The 23517-nt window shown below is 38.7% G+C and overlaps 3 protein-coding genes across 3 annotated transcripts; 1 reads left to right on the plus strand and 2 right to left on the minus strand.

Moving 5' to 3' along the window:
- Positions 1-4919: 4919 nt before the first annotated feature.
- Positions 4920-9348, minus strand: bub1bb (BUB1 mitotic checkpoint serine/threonine kinase Bb). The gene is made up of 9 exons (XM_077555341.1): positions 9213-9348; positions 7954-8119; positions 7802-7861; positions 7572-7716; positions 7287-7483; positions 6878-7038; positions 6591-6781; positions 6399-6499; positions 4920-5374 (listed from the first exon to the last, which is right to left on the minus strand). Exons 1-9 carry the CDS (start codon positions 9325-9327, stop codon positions 5089-5091), a joined length of 1422 nt encoding a protein of 473 aa, XP_077411467.1. The 5' UTR covers positions 9328-9348; the 3' UTR covers positions 4920-5088.
- On the plus strand, positions 9310-14302 carry zfyve19 (zinc finger, FYVE domain containing 19). The gene is made up of 11 exons (XM_077555342.1): positions 9310-9542; positions 9632-9753; positions 9855-9908; positions 9987-10147; positions 10232-10374; positions 10441-10549; positions 11018-11236; positions 12555-12631; positions 12747-12848; positions 12951-13120; positions 13304-14302. Exons 1-11 carry the CDS (start codon positions 9489-9491, stop codon positions 13380-13382), a joined length of 1290 nt encoding a protein of 429 aa, XP_077411468.1. The 5' UTR covers positions 9310-9488; the 3' UTR covers positions 13383-14302.
- Positions 14303-14399: 97 nt separating this feature from the next.
- Positions 14400-22991, minus strand: ppp1r14d (protein phosphatase 1 regulatory inhibitor subunit 14D). The gene is made up of 4 exons (XM_077555343.1): positions 22564-22991; positions 16017-16097; positions 14981-15013; positions 14400-14832 (listed from the first exon to the last, which is right to left on the minus strand). The coding sequence occupies exons 1-4, from the start codon at positions 22741-22743 to the stop codon at positions 14764-14766; spliced, it is 363 nt and encodes a 120-aa protein (XP_077411469.1). The 5' UTR covers positions 22744-22991; the 3' UTR covers positions 14400-14763.
- Positions 22992-23517: the final 526 nt, after the last annotated feature.

Here is a 23517-nt window from a genome sequence, read left to right on the forward strand (position 1 = left end):
AGTGTTTTTGCGTTAACGTCTGGTATCCAGTGACTGTAAGGAGAGGAGACCTCAAGTACACCTGGGATACCTTTCATCCATCTGCCCCACGCCCCCACCAGGCTGTCTCCCTTACACGTAATCTGGGTGACATGAGAACATGAGGGTGCTGCTGTTCAGTCAAATGCATTATCCATGGTATGACAGGGTCAGGGATGGCAGATGGCAGAAGAGGTATAAATAAAAAGGGAGGGGTTGGAACTTGGAAGGCTATTTCTGTAGAAGGTACAATCCTCATCCTTGCGACCTTCTTTTTGTGACTTGGAAGAAAAGTCTTACGCAGGGTGAAAATTAAAGGCCTACATGTGAGCCTATCCTCGAGTGAAACATTCGCTTCTCTTTCCACCACAATTATTGTCTGAATAATTTATACAGCCGCTAAGACAAGGCACAAAGCAAATGTATTGGGGTCAAGTCAAGCAGAAAGTGCTAGCAGCGCGAGCAGGATTTGGGGCATACATGTAAAACATGCCGTTTGGGTACAAGGAATGCTTGCAGAGGCCCCCGGACGGGCTTAAATGATGATGTTCCTCCTTACACATCATATAAACCCAAGCGAAACGGGATCGACTGGAGCAATATGCATAACAATGATACATTTTCCTCTTGGGGCGATATGACCCCCACACTCTGATTCACTTGTCTGCATCAATGTCAAAAATATGCTGTGCATTATGGTTCATTATGAATCTCTTACTATAGCAACGATTTGAAAATAAGCAAAACATCATTACGTTGATACTGATGCTTTATAGGGGAAGTCAACCCCCCAAAAATTTTAACAAAAATATGTGTTATGCAGCCCCACTAGTCTAAATATGTTATTCTGATTAATATTGGGCTTGTGGGATTTAAGCAGCAAAATCCACTCTTTTTTTTTTTTATCCATCTCAAGACGCGGCCATTTTGCAACTTGCTGTCAATGAAAATGGCATCATGCTATGATTGGTCATTACCTGAGCAACTGCGATGTCATTTTCGGTTGACAGCAAGTGGCAAAATGGCCGCCCCCTGAGATGTATAAAAACAGGATTTTTCTGCTTAATTCATACCCCACAAGCGCAATATCAATTAAAATGTGTTAAGAGTAGTGGCATGCACGTAAAACATATTATTGTAAAGAACATTTTTAGGTTAATTTCCCCCTCCAAAATCTAATAATCACAAATCTATAGTGCCCGGTTGGCCCAATGCTAATAAATCACATGTTAGAAATTACATTTCAATAAGATCACCATTGTCTTTATTTAAATTGTTTGGTGAGCTTCGGTGTCAGAGGTGATAACTTTGCTAAAGCCTGAGTGAATGGTGAAGAGATTTGTAATGGTAACGGAGGGTTGAAACCAGCATCCCATTCATATGAAAGCCTGGATCCTGCATATGTATAGCACTGCCTTGATATTTTACATTTCAATTCACTCTTTTGCTGAAGCTGTAAGGATTACACAATGGGTCAGAAGGCTCAAGATATAGAGATGGAATAAATGCATTTGCTTAAAAATAGGGGTAACAAACTTATCGCCCCCAAAAAATATATATGTAATATATATTTTACAGTAATAGGTTCTATGCAGCCCCATTAGTCTTAATATGGTATTCTGGTTAATATTGTGTAAAATGCAGTTGTTTTTTTCCATGTCGGGGGGCGGCCATTTTGCCACTTGCTTTCGAGTGAAAATGACATCACAGTTGCTCAGGTCTCAGGTAATAACCAATCACAGCGCAGCCTCAGAAAACAGGTAAGCTGCGATTGGTTGTTGCCTGAGACCTGTGCAACATTGATGTCATTTTCAGTTGACAGCAAGTGGCAAAATGGCCGCCCCCTGAGATGGATAAAAACAGCTGGATTTTGCTTCATAACTCATATTCTACAAATGTAATAATAATCAGAATGTCATGTTTAGACTAGTGAGGTCAAATATAACATATTATTGTCAAGAAATGTTTATGGTTGACTTCCAGTTTAAAAGATGACAAACTAGATTTACCTTTTGCTGGTGTGTTTATGTGGAGGACAGTGAATTGGCATCATGCCAAAACTCAAGCTAAACATTGTACAATGTATAAAATATTAAATCAACCTCATGAGGTAAAATGCAGATTAAACCTATGAACTAGTAGGCAAAACAGTAAGATTAATAACTGTTCATAACAAAAAGAAAGAAAAGATTTTAAGTTATGCGGTACGTTTGGGTATATCTTCCAAGAAAATATGTTCTATTATGACTTATTTTCCCTGTATTCATTTATTTCCTGTCAGAAAGTGACAACCCTGTAGAAATGACACTAATAATATGCTTCTGAGGTTTTCCAAGGCAAACCAACCAAGTGTGGCTTCGTTCTGCGCTTTTATGAAATAGGTTTAGATGATTTCCACAAGTGAAACAGGGATGGGGTGGAAACTAGGTTAAAAGCACAACATGAATACGATTGTCTTTCAAAGTAAGAGCTCAGTACAAAAAAAAGCTGCATTCTCTGAGGGTCTGCCTGCACAAATGTGGCCTGCTTACACCATTTCGCCACTCTGCAGTAAAATAAGTTGCTATGGATTTTCTGTTATCGGACTCGCTGCCTGCTTGCTGGCTTTCTTTCATGGGATGAGCTTTTAATAAGTCCTGTCAAAAAGCAAGCCGTAGATTATAATGTGTTTATGCTGTGTTAGTACCGTGGCAGTGCATCATGTTTCCCATCATTTATCAGCGAATTTCAGCTGCTCTCAGCTCTCCCAAGCCCAAAAATTTAAAGTAGACAGTTTGGCAACTCACCAGTTGAGAGGATCTTGGCTGGCAGTCATATTTCCACTATGTGATTAAAGTCACTTTTCTCCAGTGTTCCACGTGGGAGCAGCCTGCCGCCGCACCACAGCGTGTCAATATCATGGGGAAGGACCAAGGCCTAGCATTGTAATGGAAGGATTTGACTTGCTAATGAGATGACCACCTATCTATCCTCCAGCCATTCATCAACATCTGCTCCGCAAACTGTGTTTCTGTGTGTGTAAAGGAGATCCCATCAGCACTGTAGATTAGCGCTACTTTAGCCAGCAGGATAAACCACGGTTGGACAAACGATTAACATCAAGCCAGATGGCTGTAATAGTTTCCTTAAATCAAGGGATTCCTCACTTCATTGGAATCATACTGCCGGACAACGCAGAATAATGCAAAATGTCAAGATGAAGAATTAGGATTAGGGGAACCTGGGGTACATTAGTTTGATCAACTATAAGGACAATTAGCAATGTATCTTTTTTGTAAGCACTAGCTCAACTTCTCATCACCAGCACCTCCGCTGATTGCAGCCAAATAGTGCCGTCCAATTCTGATTGCTCAAATCTCAGTATTTATATGAATTTAAAACATAATTATTATGGTCATCTTTAATGGGTTATTAATGCAACACAAAACATTTGTCAATGAAGAGTTTTATTGAGGATGGTGTAGCACCCAACTTTTCATAAATGTGAAACCACATAAAGAACAGAAAGAAAGAATGTAGGAACAACTCACTATTGGACAAAGAGAAGTAGATATAGAAGCAGATTCAGTATATAAAAGAGTTTATTTACATCACGCTGTAACAGTAAAATAATCTTGTTTGTTCTAATCTATGTGACATCAAATCTGCATTAATTGGAACCTAAATAAGGGTAACAAACAAGTGATGTACAATCTAATTATAAATAATCTATGGGAGACAACTTTATGCTTCAAGCTCCAATGTTCCACATTGAATAGGAAATTGCAAGTATGGTTAAGTAAGTTTCGCTGTCTTTAAAACCAGGAAATGGGCATGTGCAGTGGAGTTCCTTGCCAAATCGAGATCCAGACGTCACGTGACTATTTCTCTGAACACGCCCCCCGTGGCAGGAAAGTAGCGGCGCAGCGTTAATGGACTAATGGCGAGGAGGGCAAAAACTAGCGTTTATCCGTCAACTTTCCCGCCCAAGAGCATTGACAGTCACTTTGATGGAAAAGGACATGATATACATGCGCAAGTTTTTTTTTCCCCAACTCGGCGATGCTGCTATGTGGAATTACCCCCTCTCTTACACCGATGAGTGCTTTCAAATCTGATCATACAAAGTCTTTACAAGTTTGTACAATCCGGATTAATTTCCCCTTTATGTGTGGTCAAAATGCCATGGAAGTTAGCAGTTTTACGCAAGTGTTGCAGTGTTTTTTAGGTACGTTAGCAATTTAGCGGCCACTGTCATTTATGCCGTAAAAAGTCTTCTTTATGGTGTTGGTCAGTTATTAAATTCAACTGTGTAATATCTATTACACGTAGCAGCACAAACAAACGAAACAGATTATTTACCCCAACATCTGCTGATTCAGTTTAATAACTACAGTATACAATCGAGCTACATCAACACAACTAACTGATTCAGTAATTGACTTGCCTGATATAAAGTGATCGCTACACAAGCAATGAAGAGGATCCCAAATCCTCCATCTTGTTCTTCATCCTTTTTATGGCTGCTGTGATCAATTGGTTACGCATTGCTTGATCCTTTTTTACTTCTTCTCGTTGCTGTCAGCTGTCAATCATTGTTAAAGTGTGCCGTTTGCCGTTAACCCAAAGTGGCAGACGTGTTTTTCATCCTGCCAAAATGGCTGCGCTAACGCCCATTTTGGGGCGCGTGACGTCAGCGTCCGAATCTCTATTGCGTAAGAAATTCCTCGATCTACGAGGTCATGGCCCGCTTGCCTGTGAAGCAAAACCCCCTCGAAGGAGGTTCATTGCATTCCATTGCATTGTACAGCGCCGGAAAAGTGTAACGGCAAAGCAACCAGTAAGGCTCAAGAAGACCGTTCCAATGTGAAACCGGTACAATGGAAAAGGGGCTAATGTATCGTTGCTAATAGTGAGTGATATTTGTCATCATTTGTTTTATTTGTTTCTTTGCTGATCCTTCAAAAAAACAAGTCAGAACATGAAAACAGTAATAGTGGCACTAAATATTTTGCGGATCATTGACTGTGCTTATGATTGTGATTTTTAAAGTATACTATTGGAGAGTATACAGTCAATATGCTTGCCTTTTTACTTCATCTCCGGGCCAGTCGCTGGCTTGTCAGGGCAGCTGACCACCTGCGAATTCTTCTTCTTGAAGTACAGCTCGGCACGCAGTTCCTCTAAGCTGAATTCGGTGGTGCCGCTAAAGAGCAGCTCTTTACAGTACATGCTCTTTTTTTCCAGCGCTTTGCCCGATTCGCCCTCTTTCTGTTGATGTTGGTGCTCCAGCAGCCTTTTCAGAGGAGTGTCATCTCTGCAGGGCTTGCGTGCTGACAAAATGTTGTTCACTGTCGGGATGATCTTGCACGGCGTACTGAGCGAGCGGTCGCACACCACAGAGGAAAAGGGGAAAGCTTACTTTCAGCGATCAAGACTTGAATTTGAATCACAAGCACAAGGAAACCAATATTATTATATATACATTTTCTATTTGCTTTATCATAATATTCCAATTGTAAAGGGGAAGTCAACCATAAACATTTCTTGACAATAATATGTGACCTCACGCAGTCTAACGTGACATTCTGATTTATATTACATTTGTGGACTAAGACCACAGATGGATAAATACAGCTGTATTTATCCATCTCAGGGGGCAGCCAATTTGACACCTGATGTCGACTAAAGCTGACATCACAGCTGCTCAGGGCTCAGGCAACAACCAACCAACCACAGTTCACCTGTTTTCTGAAGCTGAGTTTTGATTGGTTGTTACCTGACACATGAGCAACTGTGATGTCATTTTCACTCGACAGCAAGTGGCAAAATGGCTGCCTTCTGATATTGATCAAAACTGCTGGATTTTTCTGCTTAAATCCTATTCCACTAACGAAATATTAACCAGAATACTGTATTTAGACTAGTGGGGCTCCATAAAACATATTATTGTCAATTAAAAAAAAAAAATTTGTGGGGGGGGGGGGGGTTGACTTCCCCTTTAAAAAGCATATGCTCACCATGCATATTTTTTTTGTTAACTCTTTCTGTGCAGATACTGCTATACTGTGCAGATATATATTTTAATTTACAAATGTATATTAGGGCATCACGATATAGATACTAGAGGTGGTTTTAAATGCAGTCAAAAAAATCATGTCATTCCAAAGTAGGCCAGCACAATGTGGACAGGATCCATCAAACAAGCTTGAAAAGGAAGGTGGGTGAGATTGCAATCTGCAATTTCAACACTAGATGACACTACATCGCACATTTTTAGAATTAATTGAGCAAAATTGTCATTTTTATCTATTTTGCATGAAATCAATTAACCAAGCTACTGTACATTTTCAATAAGATTAAAAAGAGTGGACTATATGTGTTCAATATTGGTTACTCACATTTTTGGAGTCTCATCTGACTGGTCAACAAATGGTTGGAAAGTGGATTTAGGAGGAGGCACAGCCATCGGTGTGTTTCCAAATTTGGACTTCTGGCGCATCTTGGATGTACAAAAATGGAGGGAAATGTCAGCAAATATCATTACAGTGTACAAAAAAAACACATCAAAACGAACCAACATTTTATCCTACCTTGACATCGCACCATTTTTCCACCTTTTTCTCATTTTCTTTTGCCCTTGCAGTAGGAGGAGCCAACCAAGGCTCGAATTTTGGTTCTGAGGGACCAGCGGTTGCCTTGTTCTCATCAAAAATCACCAGTTTACTGTTGCTGCTGCTTTCTTCAATGGGTTCAGCACGCAAACTCAGGCCCCTTGAGACACCTACATACGATACATATCGACATTTAAACTTTTCACACCAAACACTTTCTCTGTCTACACTTTGCATTTGAGTGGGGTCTTTATTTTTGTGCTTACTTTTAATGGCAGCTCCAGTTCTAACGATCGGCACGGCTGCCTTCTTCCCTCGCGTTTTGAGCTCGGCAAGAGAAGTTCTTTCAGGTTCTTTGGGCTCGTCATCACTGTCGCTATCATCGACTTTCTTCATCGCTTGCCGGGACGCGCGAGCCTGCAGCAACCTAATAACACAGAACATTTGGATTAGCTGCAGGGACTTTACAGTTGAAAATGAAACCAGGATAAAAACTTTTTTATTTTTTTGAATTGCATCCTTACTCTATGTTTTTTCCCCATTTTTAACGAAGTACAATATTATGGAGTGCGACTAAAATATACGTTACAATTTTATATTGGGCTGTCGCCTGTAACAGATTAACACAGTATGCGATAATTTTATTATATTGGATAGCCATTTTTCATTTCCTACTTGTGAAACTGCTGCAGCCTGTCAAGAGGCTGGGCAAACATATGAAGTCCTTCTTGGAAGATCAAGTCGGCTTTGAGAAACTCGCCACGGTTCTCAAGCTCCTCAGCCCAGGCGATGTAGAAGGACGCCCGGGTGATCCCTATTCCCTGGGCTTTCATGTACCTGTAAATATCCAAGCGCTCTAAGCAGTACCCTGCCTAACAAACACCCCCGCCCCCCAAAAAAAAAAATTTTTACAGTGGCATGGTAAAGTGACAGCTTAGTGTTAAATATCAGAAGACGTACATATTTGATCCAGAAGTCAACATAGCGAGGATCGTCGTGATATTTCTTTTCGTCTGTGTATCGTGTCACGGCTTGCTCTAACAGTGTGCTCAGATTGCTCTCTTTTCCTCCCTGGGGAAACATTTGCTCTGACCATTTGATGTACCTGTTCAACAGAGAACCACATGATCAGCATTAATTAAAAGAGTGCTCACATTGCTACTGTACTCAATTTATTTACACTGTCTTACCGGTCCCAAACATCAAGTGGATCATCTCCATTATAAAGCCGCAATTCAGACTCAAAAGCCCTATGAAAAAATGCAGCGTATTCACAAACATCATCATAATTTTACAGTTACTAATATATACAATGTCATGTGTTTGTTTAAATCATTCACACCGTCTTTGTTGGAGGATGGCAGGGTTGAGGCCATCTTTACTGTGACTGAGAGCCTGGAGCAAGGATGACATGTTTCTCCCACGTCTGAGAGGCTGAATGTTCTCTTTGCAGAGCTCCCATTCCACATCCACATCCTCCCCTTCTGCCATTATGGAATGCAGCAGGCCTCAAAAAAATTAACATAGACAAAAAAAAATGCATTTTTAAGAATGAATTGTGATGATTATTAAAACGATACACCATACAGTACAGGTGGTGGTCCTCCAACATCCTCCATTCTTAATGCAAAAAGCACTATAGTCAGAAATGTGTTAAGGCTCTCTGGGTACACAATGGTATGGCTATAAAGTAGGCTGGGTGATATTGATTAATTCAAGTTTATTTACCAGGATTTTTTTTTAGCGGCTTGCATAGTTCAAAGCGTGTCCCCAGTAAATACACTGCTTCCACTAATAGCATGGCAGCGGACAGAGAGGTTCTATTTTACAAAAGCACAGTCCGTAGTACTAACTTGGCTATTTGGTTATTATATTAATAATTTTTTTCTACCTCTTTACAATTTTGCCACTAGGTATGTACATGCAATATTTGGCAAGGTCTCTATTGTTCGAAAAGACCATGAGGCAGTTTTAAGGTTTTTATTTTTTAATGTTAATTTGTTGGACATTAAATGACAACTAAGAATTAAGTTTACATACACGTTATGACTAAAGGGGCCTTTTCCCAAGAAGAAGCACTCATTCTGTTTTTTGAATCATCTGTAAAGGGGGGAAAAAACATTCTATGGAGGTTGATGCATGTTAGAAGAAAGCTTACTAGAAGGGTTTTATTGGGGGTGGGGGCTGTTAGGGGTAAAATCCTGTTTGTTTATAGTGTTTATATCACTTATTATGGAGGACCAACGACATATATCTATCTGCGGGTGGTATCCCGGAAATTAAACATGCGTAACAAAACGTTACGTTACTGAGTATCAAATAAAACATCCACTGTTGGATTAACAACACATAAATGTGTCGATTTATCACCATGCATTAATCCATGATACCTTACAGTGGAAATAATTTAAAACTGAAGAACCAGTGTCGCATTTGCTCTCGTTATAACGAACGCATAACGTGGAGGCTAACGCGTTAGCTAGGTAAAATTATTTTTAACTCGATCGATATAACAGTTTCTGTTGAGCAATTGGTGGCATCTAATACCCCACCTACTACAGTAAACATGTTCTGTTAAATAATAGTTTGGTTAAAACTCACAAACTGCCTTGTTTGCGTTAAATATCAAGCTTCTCTGTTGATAGCAGTGCAGCCGAGCAGTCAGCTTCGTTACTGTTTTGAACGAGGACCGCTTTTTGGTTGGGCGACAGCTCATAGGAGGAATCACAAACCGGATATGACGTGACATGAAAGCTTCCGGACTTCTTCCTGTTTGGGTTGTAAAGGGAAGCAGGACGAGTAGTGTAATTCGATTGACTTTGAAATTGTGTCGCCTTACATATTTACATAGCGGCAATCTTCGTCAATTAATAACTCATGGATAACCGTTGTTATTGTTGTACCTCCAAGTTCGGTATTTTTAAAAAGGAGGTAAGTCGATTCAATCGGGCGACGGTCATCATCACATTTCTTTCGAGGGTGTAATAGCGTTATTTGCTTTTATTCATTTTTGCTGCTAGCTGGGATGTAAAAGCTGTGGCCGGTCCTTCTGCTCCAGCTGCTTGACTTTTAATGCTGTGGTGCCACGTTATGGCAACACCCAGCAGCAAGTCTGCAACCAATGCCATGGAAATCTTACAAGGTAGATCTCTTGAGAATTAATATTAACTCAATGTGATAGCGTTACTTAACAATTCAGGGAGTGATTTATTTTGATTATGCACCAATTTAATATATTTCTAGCGGAAAAACGTCAAACGATGCGGGAAGATGGTCTCCCCCTGAAAACTACAAAAAGTGAGTTTATCATCACGTTTGAAATCCTAGTGTTTGTAGGAATCATGTATTCCTAAAACAAAGCAAAATGCTCTACAGACGAGTTGCTGCGTTTGAAGCCAAACAGCAGGAACAGAAGACACAACCACACGGAGGCAGTATACCGTCTCAAGCAGGTCTTCCCACTTCTAAAGGCCTAAGTAAGGAAGATCAGGCAATTACTGAAAGGCTTCAAAAGCTGAAAGAAGACACTAAACCAAGTATGATCATTTCTTATTTAGAAACAAGATCAGTTTAGGTGACAGTTATTTCACTTGTTGATGCAGCTTTTACCCCCTGTACAGAGTATATCCCTTCTGAAAAAGAGATTGAGGCTCGGCTCGCTGCCCTTAAAGCTCCCAGCCAGCCAGTACCTTCTTCCCAGGAGATGGAAGACCGGCTAGCAATTTTAAAGGGCCAAACTCCTCCTTCTCAAGCTCCCCCACCTGTGAGTTCAACCCTAACATAGCATGTCTTGTTATCGTCACAGACATGCATGTGTTCCATTTTATAGGTCTACCAGCCTCCAGATAACAGGACTCAGACCGAGCAAGCCGATGACCTTCTTACTCAGTTGACAGAGGAAGTTGGCATTGACAATCAGTTTGAAAATCCTGGATACAGTAAGAAAGCCTGCTTTATGAAACCGTTGCAAGATCGGGTCTGACGTTTAGCCTCTTTGAGTCAAGTTGTGGTGGCCCTGCCATAACCGGTAGTTTACTGTCTTTACTGTACAATTGGATTCCTTGCTATGACTGCTGTGTATTAGCCTCACTAAGATTTTTGCAAAGCATTGCAATTGCACAAATTAATATTAATGCTTCAAAAAAGAAGTCAAGCACTGTACAAGATTATTAAAATATTCATTTAGCATTTACATATGAATAATGCACAGTGTATTTTTTGTTTTTATAAAGGCAATGGTCCTTAATCTTTTTAGCAATCGTTTTCATGTGAAGAGATATTTTGAAGGGGTGTCATTACGGGAACACATTTTTTTTTTTTAAAGATTAAAAATATCACTCAACCATTTGCTACATTAGCATCAGGTGACGATCGGGCCACAATTGGGTTTGCTATTGTCGCCTCAGGTGATGGTGGGCAGATGAATGATCTTAACAAAGGGGAGGACTGGACACTACAGGACAATATGGATGAGAACCAAGACTCAAGGAGGCAGCTTGAGACTGAGGCGGCACGTTTGCTTGATGAGGCCCATAAGGAGCTGAGAAAGGATCAGAATTCTACAGAAAAAATCCTCAACATGACCAAGAGGCTCGCACAGCTGAAAGGCCAGGACCCAGACAAAGGTTCGACAGACATCTCAGTAAACTACAACAGTGTTTATAAGCCACACTTGCGTAAAGTTTTATTGTGACTGTAAAAGGGAAGTCAAGTGAAAAATTCCTTACAATAATATTTGCTATGTGCAACCACTAATCTCAACACAGCATTCTGATAATATTGTGTTTGTGGAATATAAATTAAGCAGAAAAATCCCCCCGTTTTTATCCATCTCTGGGGTGGCCATTTTCCCACTTGACGACATTGCAGTACCTAAGGCCTCAGGTAACAACCAATCACAGCACATCTGTTTTCTGTGTTTGGTCATGTGACATTCGCAAGCTATGTCCTTAAGCACTGATGTCATTTTCAGTCACCAGCAACAGTCAAAATGGACGCTCCTAAGATGGATAAAAGTGGGTGCCTTTTAGAGATAGACCAATATGGGGGGTTTTCAGGGCCGATACCAATGGCGTTTATTAGTAATCAAGTAGGCCGATAACCGACATTTGAAGCCGATATTCATTTTTAAAAAAAGGGGGGGGGGTGGTATTGCAGGTAAAAAAAAATACAAATGCCAATCTTGTTGTAATGTCCTAAAGCAGGGGTGGCCAAGTTCGGTCCTCGAGAGCCACTATCCAGCCTGTTTTCCATGTTTCTCTCCACTAACACACCCGATTCATGATCAGGATCGTTGTCAGGCTTCTGCAAAGCTTGCTGATGAGCTGATCATTAGAATCAGCTGCGCCTGAAGGAGGAAGACATGGAAAACAGGCTGGATAGTGGCTCTCGAGGACCGAACTTGGCCACCCCTGTCCTAAAGCATTAATGCTTATCTAACAAATTTTCAGACTTTTCAAAATGTAGACGTTTTTTTTAATCTTAAAAAGTCTCTGTCGTAAAAAAGTTGAATGGAAACTTAAAGAAGTAAATATCATAGCTGTTTTTTTCCCAAAATAATAAAAACCCTCAAAGCTTTAAAAAAAAAAAAATGTTTTAATGTTGAACATAAACAAAAGTTCCCAGGGTCAGCAGCATCTTTTATAAAGTTAACAAAAAATGTAAATAAAATAGTTCCCTGGGATAAAAATGGTTTTTAGCTCGACCTTTTATCGGCTGTCAAATTTTGGAAAAAACGCTATTTGTAAAAATGCCCAATATCTGTGCCGATAATCTGTCTATCCCTAGTGCATTTCGCCGCTTAATTCATATTAATCAGAATTACGTGTTTAGACTAGAGGGGGGACATAGAACATATTGTAAAGAAAATGTTTGCCTTGATTTCCATTTTAAGGTATACACGCCTTTGTAATTAGTTTTTAAAAAAAAGTATGTCACTTCTAGTTAAGATGGAAGATTACAAACAGCCTGACAGTGACGAGGAGACAGAGGATGAAGCCATGAAGAGGGTTTTAAAGCAGGTATGGCGCGTGCGCATGTGGACCACAGCGCCACTCTCATATAATACACACGCATTGATTTTAAGGCCGCTTAAGAGCGGTAACTGCTGTAATTCATGCGTGTCTGTCGTTGCAGCTCTCAGAAGAAGCTGCCCTGGATGAGGCCAGTGGCTACAACATACCTCTAGAACACAGTGAAGCAAAAAACACAGAGAAGAAAAACTCCTCTAAGAAGCCTGTATTGAAAAGCAAAATATAATTGTGCATTTATGATCTGTTAGTAATAATCCTTGATATATATATATACATATATATATATATTTTTTAATCTGTTTGGCAGACTCAAGCTCCCGCAACCAAGAGCAGGACTCCACCAGCACCTGTGAGATCCGTGCATCCGCCATCAGACAGCGATGACGAAGAACTTCCGTGGTGTTGGATCTGTAACCACGATGCCACTTTACGCTGTCACACCTGTGACGGAGATCTGTTCTGTAATCGCTGCTTCAGGTAAGCGTAACACGAGTTTGCTATGATTGTAGAAGACTTCATGGTGGCTCTCCTGTGCCTGCGAGTGCAGACCGTGGCCCAGATAAATTGGGAGGCAAGCTGTTGCCATATTGTTGAACAGCATGCGTATAAAGTATTTAAAAGTGTTATGAATTCTCAATCCGCTCCCTTTTACATCCGCAGGGAAGTACACGATAAAAACGACAGGAAGGAGCATCGCACCACCAATTACACTGCGCCGAAAAAGAAAAGGAAGTCCTGATGATGGCGGCTTCATCAACACTGCGACACCTTGTGCCATTAATGGAACACTTAATGTTACTAAGAAAGTCTGACAGTTACTTCAAAACATGCATCTTTTAATCCCGTCATGAATGTACTTGGTAAATTAATATGAATAAAGGAATTATTAAATAAGTCATCTACATGTCAAAATAGGAATCAGTCTTGAGTTTTTTTGTTTTTGTTTTGTTTGATAGTTGAGGATTTTTAAATGTTGACAACTAACACAAAAAGCAAAGCTCTTTTGGGATGATTTACAACCTCAGACAAAGCTCCACAGAGTCGGCATAAAAGGATTACTGAGGGTTTTGTGTTTCCATTGGCAGGCACCTCAGCCGCACTTGTAATTATGTTCGGATGTGTGTCGAACATCGCAGCATTGACTCGCTTCCCCTTGCATGTAATTTCCTCACAATGGCTGCTGCAGGGTGTCTTCTAGAGATGGCGAGATCTACTGTATTTTTCTTGTAGTTTTTCAGTTTGTATGATCACGTTGCTGAAATGTGTCAGTCTAGTAGAGAGGCCACAAGTGAAGAGTGATGGAAATGGGGGCAATCCAAGCAAATTACTGTAATGGACCCTGATGGAGCCAAAGACCCTCATGTGTGACCGGCAGAGTGTAGTCTCATCAAGACATATCACTGTCTAGCCAACTGAGGAGGAACCATCATCACACTCCTCTGGGAGCTCCATTAAGCTTTGTATGGAGGTTGTTAATGTGTTTGCCTTTTCTGGTTATGTCGTACACAGACAGGAAATGGAAGAGGATAATGGATGCATACTTAATGGACCTCGCTGATGATGATTTTTGCTGTTGACTCCTAAACTTGACATGTCAACATCCCCTTAGGCTTCCTGTGCCGTGCTGAAAAATAAATGTCAGAAAATACTTTCTGGAAATATGACTCATGGTCTAATTGTATTGTGGTAAATGTGTGTGTCTAATAAATAAGACCGATACCGGTTAACTGACATTTCAATCAAATGCGACTCAGTGTTGAAAATGTCTCACTTTATTGTCATACAGCACTCATATATGAATGAAAATATATGTACATTAACAAGCAAACAAAAATGTACAGTCTTACAGATGAGAAAAATATCTTGAGTAATATCACAGCTATTATCACATGTGCGTTATTTTTGGAAGAGACACGATGTCATTACAGTCCACAAATTCAAAGGGAATCATTGAATTCGACTGACTGCTTGAGTGTCCAACTGATGCTGACCTGGGCAGAGGGCACGAAGAAGCCCCCAGAGGACGTGAACTGCACATATAGGCGGCATCCGAACGGTAAACACATGAGGGATCGGAGCCAATGAGAATCCATTGTCTCAATTCTTTATATGGCCTGGAACTACTTCTTCAAGGGGCCGGACATTTTGCGTAGTCCCTTTATCCTGTAGAGCAGCCCGTTGACAAAATCCTGAGAAATATGCATAAAAAAGCGTTTAACTCATTTGGCATGTTTTGTTGTAATAATGAACATGCACCATACATATTAACATATCAATGTTCTACAGTTTGCGTATTGCTGAGCTCAGGCGAGTAGTAAAACCATTTTAACTTCTCACCTCTATTGGCTTCCTGCATTCCTGCAACAACTCCTGAGAGCAGCACAAGAAAAGCACAGGTTAGACATTTTCTACAGTATGCAGCCTAAAGTCTTGGGAAACTCATTGTTTCATTTGTTAATCTATAGTGGACGGGATAGTATGTTGGAAGAACTCGAGATCTTTCACCTCAACCCCATCAAACACCTTGAATCATCTACAAGTAGAAAAAAGACTGGAGTACAGCAAGGGTCACTCACAGGGCCCAACAGTTTTGTCAATAATTAATTCAAGCATTGCAACATTGAATTCCAGCCACAAGTCAATGTTAATTTAGCTCGCATCTCACAAAACTATTATTACGGAAGCGTATTGCATTCACTTGGGGGAAAAAAAAAGTTTTTCTAAATATTTTTTTTCTTTTACTGCATATATTGTTTATGTCATTAAGAAAATCCATAAACATGGGGGGGGGGGGGGGGGTCAGAAAAACAGGAGGAAATGTTACTCAGAAAAACAGAAGAAAAAAAACAGAAAAACGGGGGGGTGGGGGGGGTTATTCGAAAAAGTAAAAAATATATATTTTTAGAAAAACAGAGCACAAGCTTCTGTTTTTCTGAGTATTTTTTTTATTTTTTATTTCCTTTAACCTCTGAACTCCAAGTGACGTTTTTTGGGAATGTTTTTTTTTTTTTATGTATTAGTAAAAGATATTCAGAAAAACATTTTAAAAAAAAATCACACAAAAACAAAAAGGCTCCCCCCAAAAATTTATCAGAAAAACAGAAAGGGTTTTTAGTGTTGTTTAGTTTTGTTTTGAAGTGAATGCAACACACTTCCGTAATTATTTAGGTGACTTAGTTTTCATTATTGTAAAAGCATATTGTATCTATTTTATTTTTTTAGTTTCATTAGTTTTTGTTAATTATAATAGCCTTGAGGTGAAGTGGAAATTGAGTGTTACAGTGATCAATGTGCCTAAATATTGGACACTTAAGAATGTGCTCAAACCTTGTTTGAAATCCTATTTTAAAACACACAACATACAATTATGTACCTGTACTCGCATTCTTTGCCCCTCATCTGACAGCTCCAGGAGCTCATCTATGTCAATCTCCAACTCTGGGATTTCTTCTTCCTGCAAAAAACATAATAAAATCTTAAATAGATCGAATTTTGTTTCTGCATCCCTCACAGAGCTCACAGAGTACATCTCAACCAAAAACCCAGTGAAATAACTCTCCACATCACCGAGCAGTCAGTGAGATGGAAAATATTGTAAAATAGAGCATCAGTGTTTTACTGTGCCTGTTAACCCAAGACATAAACGTGTAGTGACTACTATTACTTTTTTTTTTTTTTTGTAATAACAACTGCCAATTGAGGCTATAAAAGATAACTCACAAATGTGTCATCTTCAGAACTTTATGACCTTAGAGCGTTATAGTGTGTCCTGGGAGGAAACCTGACCCCCTCTATCCAAACCGAGAAGGGGTACGTACGCTCATCCAGTATTTGACAGGGTAGTTTGCTTTTCCAGAGGAATATTTTCCGGTTGGGAAGGTTTCATTGCCGGGCAAGATTGGGCTTGAATGGCTCTCTGGATGATGAGAGAGCTAATCAATGGGAAGTGCTGAGTGGTAGAGCGGATGGACCCTCTTGCCAGGTCCCCCGTGACCCTTCTAATTGATACATATTGCCAGGATGGACCCCATGTTATTCTGCTTAGATCTGCAAAAAAAAATTCTTCTATTTTTTTTTATTACTTCGGTCAATGATGCTTATTTCCAACTCTGATTGCAGATGTATTGCATAAGATTTTTTTTTCTTCTTTTACTTTCCTTACAATGACATAATTGCAGCTCTGCAATCTTTCAATGCTGGAAAAACCTTCATGAAATTCCAACAATAAGCTATTACATCTTGTTAAAATTAATTTGAGCAATGATTTAAAACTTCTTCTGCTTTTATTTTCTTGGCATACTTTGCTTACAATAAGTACTTACTGCGCCAGGTAAGCTTTGGCTGAGCATCTAATAAATAATGGTAATTCCTCGAAGTACAGTGGATGTAAACTGCGTCGTATTGTGCACAAGGAGAATAAATAGTTTATTTTTCTCAGAGTTTTTCTGCTGTGATTCTTCCTTACCGTACTTCCACTTTTTTATTGCACAAAATGTGATTTATTGTACCTTAAGTGTAAAAATAAATAAAAAAGCATTTTAATGAGGCTTCTGGGCAGCATCTCAGTAGCACTTTTTGCAGTTGAAAGCAATAAAATAAATGTTGGAGCTATTATTGGAATTTATGAATATCAAAGTTTTAGCTCTAGAAGCCAACACAGATGCGGTCAATAATGTATAAGCAATTGGATTATGTCTTGAGTGTGCTGTTTTGTCCCTTTTCCTACTTGAAACGAGACCTCTAAATAAGTTCAGATATTGTGTAAAACATAAATAAAAAAAGAATACAATTACTTCTTTTATAAAATCTTTTCAACCTTCAACCTACAGAATAAACTGCACATACAAGATATTTCATATTCAAAATGATAAATGTTCTTGCTTTTTTATTTTATTTTATCAAATATCTGCTCATTTTGAATTTGATGCCTGCAAAACGTTAAAAAAAAAAGATTGGGAAAGCAGAGGAGCACTTAAAAAAAAAAAAAAAAAAAGAACAGTTTGGAACATTCCACAGGAATTCACAAGGGCGCACTTTGTGAGTAAATGCTTCAACATAGTCCAACAGGTTAAGAACAATATGGAGGCTGGCGTGGCTCAGTGGTAGGGTGGTCATTTCGCAACCCTGAGATTGTGGGTTCGATCCCAGGCCATTGTGCCTATGTCAAAGTACCCCAGTTGCTACTGATGCTTCGTCATCAGCAGGTGAATGCGTAGTCAAAATGTAAAATGCTTTGACAGCCTAGTAAGGTAGAAAAGCACTATATAAATGAAGTACCGTTTCTCAATGTACAACAGCAAGGAATTTAGGGATCTCATCATCTACGCTCCATAGAAAAATCAGCATTTTTGAAGGCACCATTAATTCTGAAAGGTACATGCAGGTTTTGGAGCAACTTATGCTTAAGCTTATTTCAGCAAGACAATGCCAAGCCACATTCTGCACTATTACAAAAGTGTGGATTCATAGTAAAAGAGTTCAAGTACTAGCCTGACCTGCCAGCAATCCAGACCCGTCTCCTATTTAAAAAATATGTGGCACATTACGTACCGCAAAATACGACAACGTTGATCTTGGACTGTTGAGCAACTGAACTTGTACATCGCAAGAATGGTGAACAATTCTAATTGTCTTCAACAATTAGTGTCCTCGGTTCCCAAACACTTCCTGAGTGATGTTAAAAGGAAAGGTGATGCAACACATTGGTAAACATGTCCCAACTTTTTTGGAATATGTTTTGGTCATCAAATTCAAAACTGAGTAAATATTTACCAAAAACAAGCAAACAAAAAAGGCAAGGTTTCTTTGAGTTTTAAAATATGATCTCTGTAGTGTTTAAATTAAAATTTAACCCCTTCAGACCCATAGATGGTCCCAGTGGACATGACATATTCGTGTGTCCAAACCAATAAAACGCATCATTTGGATGATGTCAACACTTCTGGTTCATGATTGGATCTTAACTAACCAATCACAATTGCAAGTTGATTTGCATGATGTTCATGTTAAAAATGTTGCATATACACTTGTAAGTTTACAACACGTTACAGCCATATTATCCTAGAGTCTAGATTAGAGAAAAAAAAAGTTATTTTGCCCAGCAAAAAAAAAAAAAATGAAGCAGGTTTGAAGGGGCTACGTTGAAAATAATTTGCAAATCATTGTTTTCTGTTTTTATTTATAATTATTAATATTATTTTATTTATTATTACATCCCAACTTAATTTGAACTGGGGGTTTGTACTTGAGTCACTATAATATCACTCAACTGATTTTATTTATTTATTTATTTATTTATTTATTTATTACCTTGCCTTGAGGAATAATTCCACTTTACACAGACTGTGCACGTCAAACACATTCCTTAGAGCTGTGCATTGATAATCATGGATAATGCTGAAGGGACTCTAACAAAAGGAATGCAAAACAAAATGGCACAAAGACACGCTATGTTTTTACTGCCTTGATAATAAGGAAACTGTGCCCAGGAAAATGCTAACACGATTTCAACTTATCAGGCTCTTCTTGCCTTTCCTGTTAGAGATCAAGGCCCTTGCAAACACAACCACCATTTTTTTTATTTTTTATTATTATATACTCTCTCTATATCTCATTAGATGTCCTTTCATAAATAAATGTTAATGCAATGGATGCTAACATCTATAGGACATTACAGAAATTGTAGTTATTTTTACTTTTAGAAAGTTGTCAATTCACAAAGAAATTAAGGTAAAATTACGCATTTTTACTGTTAATTTCTCACTGTATATATATATTTTTTTCTTTTTTTTAGGGTTTTAAAGTTGAATTCTACATTATTATTCCATTAAATAACAAACAAATATTTGTGAAGTTACGATACATTTGTGAACGTATTTTAACAATCAATATATAGTTATTTCTAAGTTGTTATTTTTTAAACAACAGAAATATTGAGTGTTTTTACAGTTACAGTGATTTCATATTGTTTTACATTTGACATGTAAAATTTAAGTTTATTTTTGTAAATTAAATGATATTTTTAAAATACAGGAAAAAAACTGTAAAAAAAAAAGTTGTGTTTTTTTTACACTGTAGGCCTACTGAGTGGGTAACATAATTGATCTAGAATTCACTTTAAAAGGACAATTAAAATAACTTAAGGAAATCAAATTTGGTGTTGACACGGTGGTTCGAGGAAGTAAGTGCTATCTGTCAGTATCCCCCAGTGTTTATATGTCAAGTAACGAGCTCTTGTTATTGATTTATACATTTTATGAATGTGCAGGAAAGTGCAGATGACAGCCTACATAAACAGGCTTAAATGCTGCTGGAGTGGACATTTTCATTTCTAATGATCACACCTTCTACTGTATGAGGTTTACTATTTCCCTAAAGGTGTGAAGTTGGCAAAGAAGCTGGCCAAGGCAGCGCTTGCATAAATTAGAGATGTGGTTAAATAATTTAGACAGTAATGCAAAGGACTGTTGGTAAAAGCTTCCAATAGCGGAAGACTCCAACCAACAGAGGCAATGCAAAATGTATGGTTTAACTCGAACCATAACCCTGATGTAGAAATAGACAGGCAGTGCCTAGCCTTGTATGATGTAAAAATCCCAGCATGATAATGATTTGCTGTAAAAATAAATAAAGTGGGTAAATCAGGAGCCTTTCTTTCATCTACACTAATCTATCCCATATGGATCATTTTTGTTTGTCAGATTTAAAAGGGTAAAGAAGCAGAGATTGTAACCCTTAAAATACAATAATGAACTTTTTCTCTGAATGAGCTCAATTTTCCGCATAATAAAAAAAAAAAGAAAGAATCAAATACATAATGATATGCAATATCATAACTGAACAAATGTTATCTGCTTACAGTGGAAATATGCACGTTCACTGGTTCTCATGGTAATATGGACAAAAATAAAACGTTAGATCTACATAATAAGTGTGTAAATGTACAGTTACTGCATGTCTTTAGGACATTCTTAACCTAATTCCCAGAAGACAAATTCACAGAACGTACCTGTACATGAATGTAACTTTTAGGAGTACAATGTCTTGATATTAGCCTCAAATACTAAAACTAATCCTTCAGTACACTTTACATTTGACTTCACAACTTAAAAACATTTCCGGCCCAAGAAAAGGTACAGACACATATTTTGGAGTTATATAATTCAAACAATATTAAAAATAATGTGGTAATGTGGTACATTAGTGGAGTTAATATCGCCGCGGTACTTTTGTGACTTCCCTCTTCCACCCAAAATGTTGTGTGAGCTTTTCAAGTCAATGTCATATTCATTGTACTAAGTAGCTGTTAATCCATTAGAAATGTGTATTGGTCACGTTTTCATATGTTTTATTTTATTTTATTAACAGTTCTAAAGTTATTAAGCACAAACAGACAATGTAAAATAAATATGCAACAGGGTGGACATTTTACGCTAATGCTAGCATTTTATGAGCACATGGTGGACCTTCACTTAGCAACATGACTAATTTTGCAAGTGAATTGCACGTATTGTGCAAATTTGATATTTCACTATGACAGAGTGTACATGCGCAGTTTAACAGCCAATTACACGCATAATATGATGAAAACTATTAAACATAGCCTAATTGTAAATGCTGGTCCTAACATCATCAGTTACCTCATAATGACAATGACACTAGCTATTTTATGGACACATGCAAAATGTTCAATTATGTAAATAGAATAAAAGTCATCAATATGACTTGTTTTATAAAATAACTTGTTGCTGACAATGAAACCAGGATTTTTTTTTTTAAATAACTCTCTCACTTATTAACTCATTCACTGACTGCCATTGACGGCTATAGACGTCAAAAATTCATTTGAACTATTTCTATTAGTTTAACATTTTTAGAGTCATCAAGAGTATGAAAACCTAGAAAAAAAATATTGTACATTTAGAACAGATGTAAAATTTGTGATTAATCGTGAGTTAACTATTAAAGTCATGCGATTAATTACAATTAAAAATTGTAATCGCCTGTCGCCCCTAATTTTTAACAATCTTTTCTTTTCTTTAAAAAAAAAGAAACTTATTTTTTCTAAATGTCTAGGTTTTCATACTCTTGTTAACAAAAGTGTGTGTGTGTGTGTGTGTGTGTGTGGGGGGGGGTTAAACTAATAGAAATAGTTAAAATGAACTTTTGATGTGTATAGGCGTCAATGGCAGTGAATGAGTTAAATCACACTGAAGTTACCAGATAAGTGTTCGAGACGCTAAATTCACGTACAAACATTTTCATGATAACGGAATGAATCTGATGAGGACATCAAAGATAACTTTATAGTTATTTTGACCCACAGATTGCATAGGGAACAAAGCTGGATTGTTGGTGTTCATCCTGTTTGTTAACATAGCCAATAAAAAACATTGTTGCTCGCTGTCTGAATGAGCTCTGAGGAGTCTTATTATTACCAGTCAATTGCACATGGCCTCCTGTCTCCTCATAGTACATCATGTGCTGTCTCTGCCTCGGTGATGTTGTCATTAATCTGCATCGTCATCTCATGTTAGCCAACGGACATCCCTCTTCCCAGTGCGCTGAGCCGCCTCGTGGGAGACGAGACATCTGTTGCCATGGTTTCCCCTTGAGAGAATCTAATGCAAATCAACGTGCAGCCGGTGACATCATTAGATTGTGTCCCGTGTTACAGTTGATGTGGACTGCGCTTGTGAACATTACTGCTCAGCTTTGTATTTACTTCTTAGTCGTCCATGGTTAGGACTGACATCCTGTCACTTTCAACTTCTCTTACGGCAAAATTGGAGCACAGCTGAGAGTGCAGCTAGCTCATCTATGAAGCGGCCTCACTTGCATTTCTCCTTCTTATCTGTCAACGCAACATTATAATGGCTAGGGTCACTGCCTCCCCTGCTACGAGTGTGTCCGCACCCTACCTCACAATCAAAGAGCAGGTGCAGCTGTTCGTCTATCCACTCCTCAATGTCCAGCCTCCTCTGCAGGTCCTTGCGGTTGTACTTGACGGTCAGCTTGCCAAGTTTGCGGTGCCCTGGCTCGTCGACTTTGCCCGTGGACTGGAACATCACTCTGGACTGGGTGTTTGCCTCTGACGCCATGGCTGCCACGGCCTCGGGAGACCCGTGGAAACACACCAAGCGCGCTCTGTCACGCACGCACGCGCGCACACACACGAGCAGGCAGGACAGGCTCGGGCCCACACTATCTCTCTGTATGTATTTCCTGGTCTAGTATTCAATGTCTGTCTTCTCTGACTCAGACTCGCACTGCTTGTCCCTCTCTCTCTTTCTCTGTGAAGCTCTCCTTCTCGCCTCCTCTTGCAACACCCACTGACTGCACAATGAGGACGATGTAATGAGATACGCCTCTGTGTGTGTGCGTATGCCACTTATATGATAGGGTGTGTGTTTGCTGTTTGTGTGCGCGAGTGCGGCAGGTAGCGGAAGAGCATAGGTCAGTCATAGCCATAAAAAATAATAAAAAAAAAACGTAGGGAGACTAATCTAAAGGGGATGTATGTAAATCAGTGAAGGGCAACAAACTTAGAAAATATGTCAACATTGACATAATAAAATATCCCCTTTTTTCTTAAAACATTAATTCAATTTTAGATTATAGCATTTGTACGAAAAGTCTTAAGTGATTATTTTTGTGTTCCTCAAATGTGATAATGATTTTGCACTTGCTCAACGTTTACTAATCTTTGAAGTTAAATTGGCCTCCTTGTTTACAAGGCCATGAATAATATATATATGAGATTTTATGGTTGATGGTTATAAAATATGCACATGTAAATGTTAGTACGTTTACATTATGGAAAGAATAACTGACAATGGTCAAAGAAAAAAAACTTTGTCAGTGTTTTGGGATCA

The sequence above is a fragment of the Vanacampus margaritifer genome, chromosome 1 (assembly GCF_051991255.1).
Source record: "Vanacampus margaritifer isolate UIUO_Vmar chromosome 1, RoL_Vmar_1.0, whole genome shotgun sequence".
Classification (NCBI taxonomy): Eukaryota; Metazoa; Chordata; class Actinopteri; order Syngnathiformes; family Syngnathidae; genus Vanacampus; species Vanacampus margaritifer.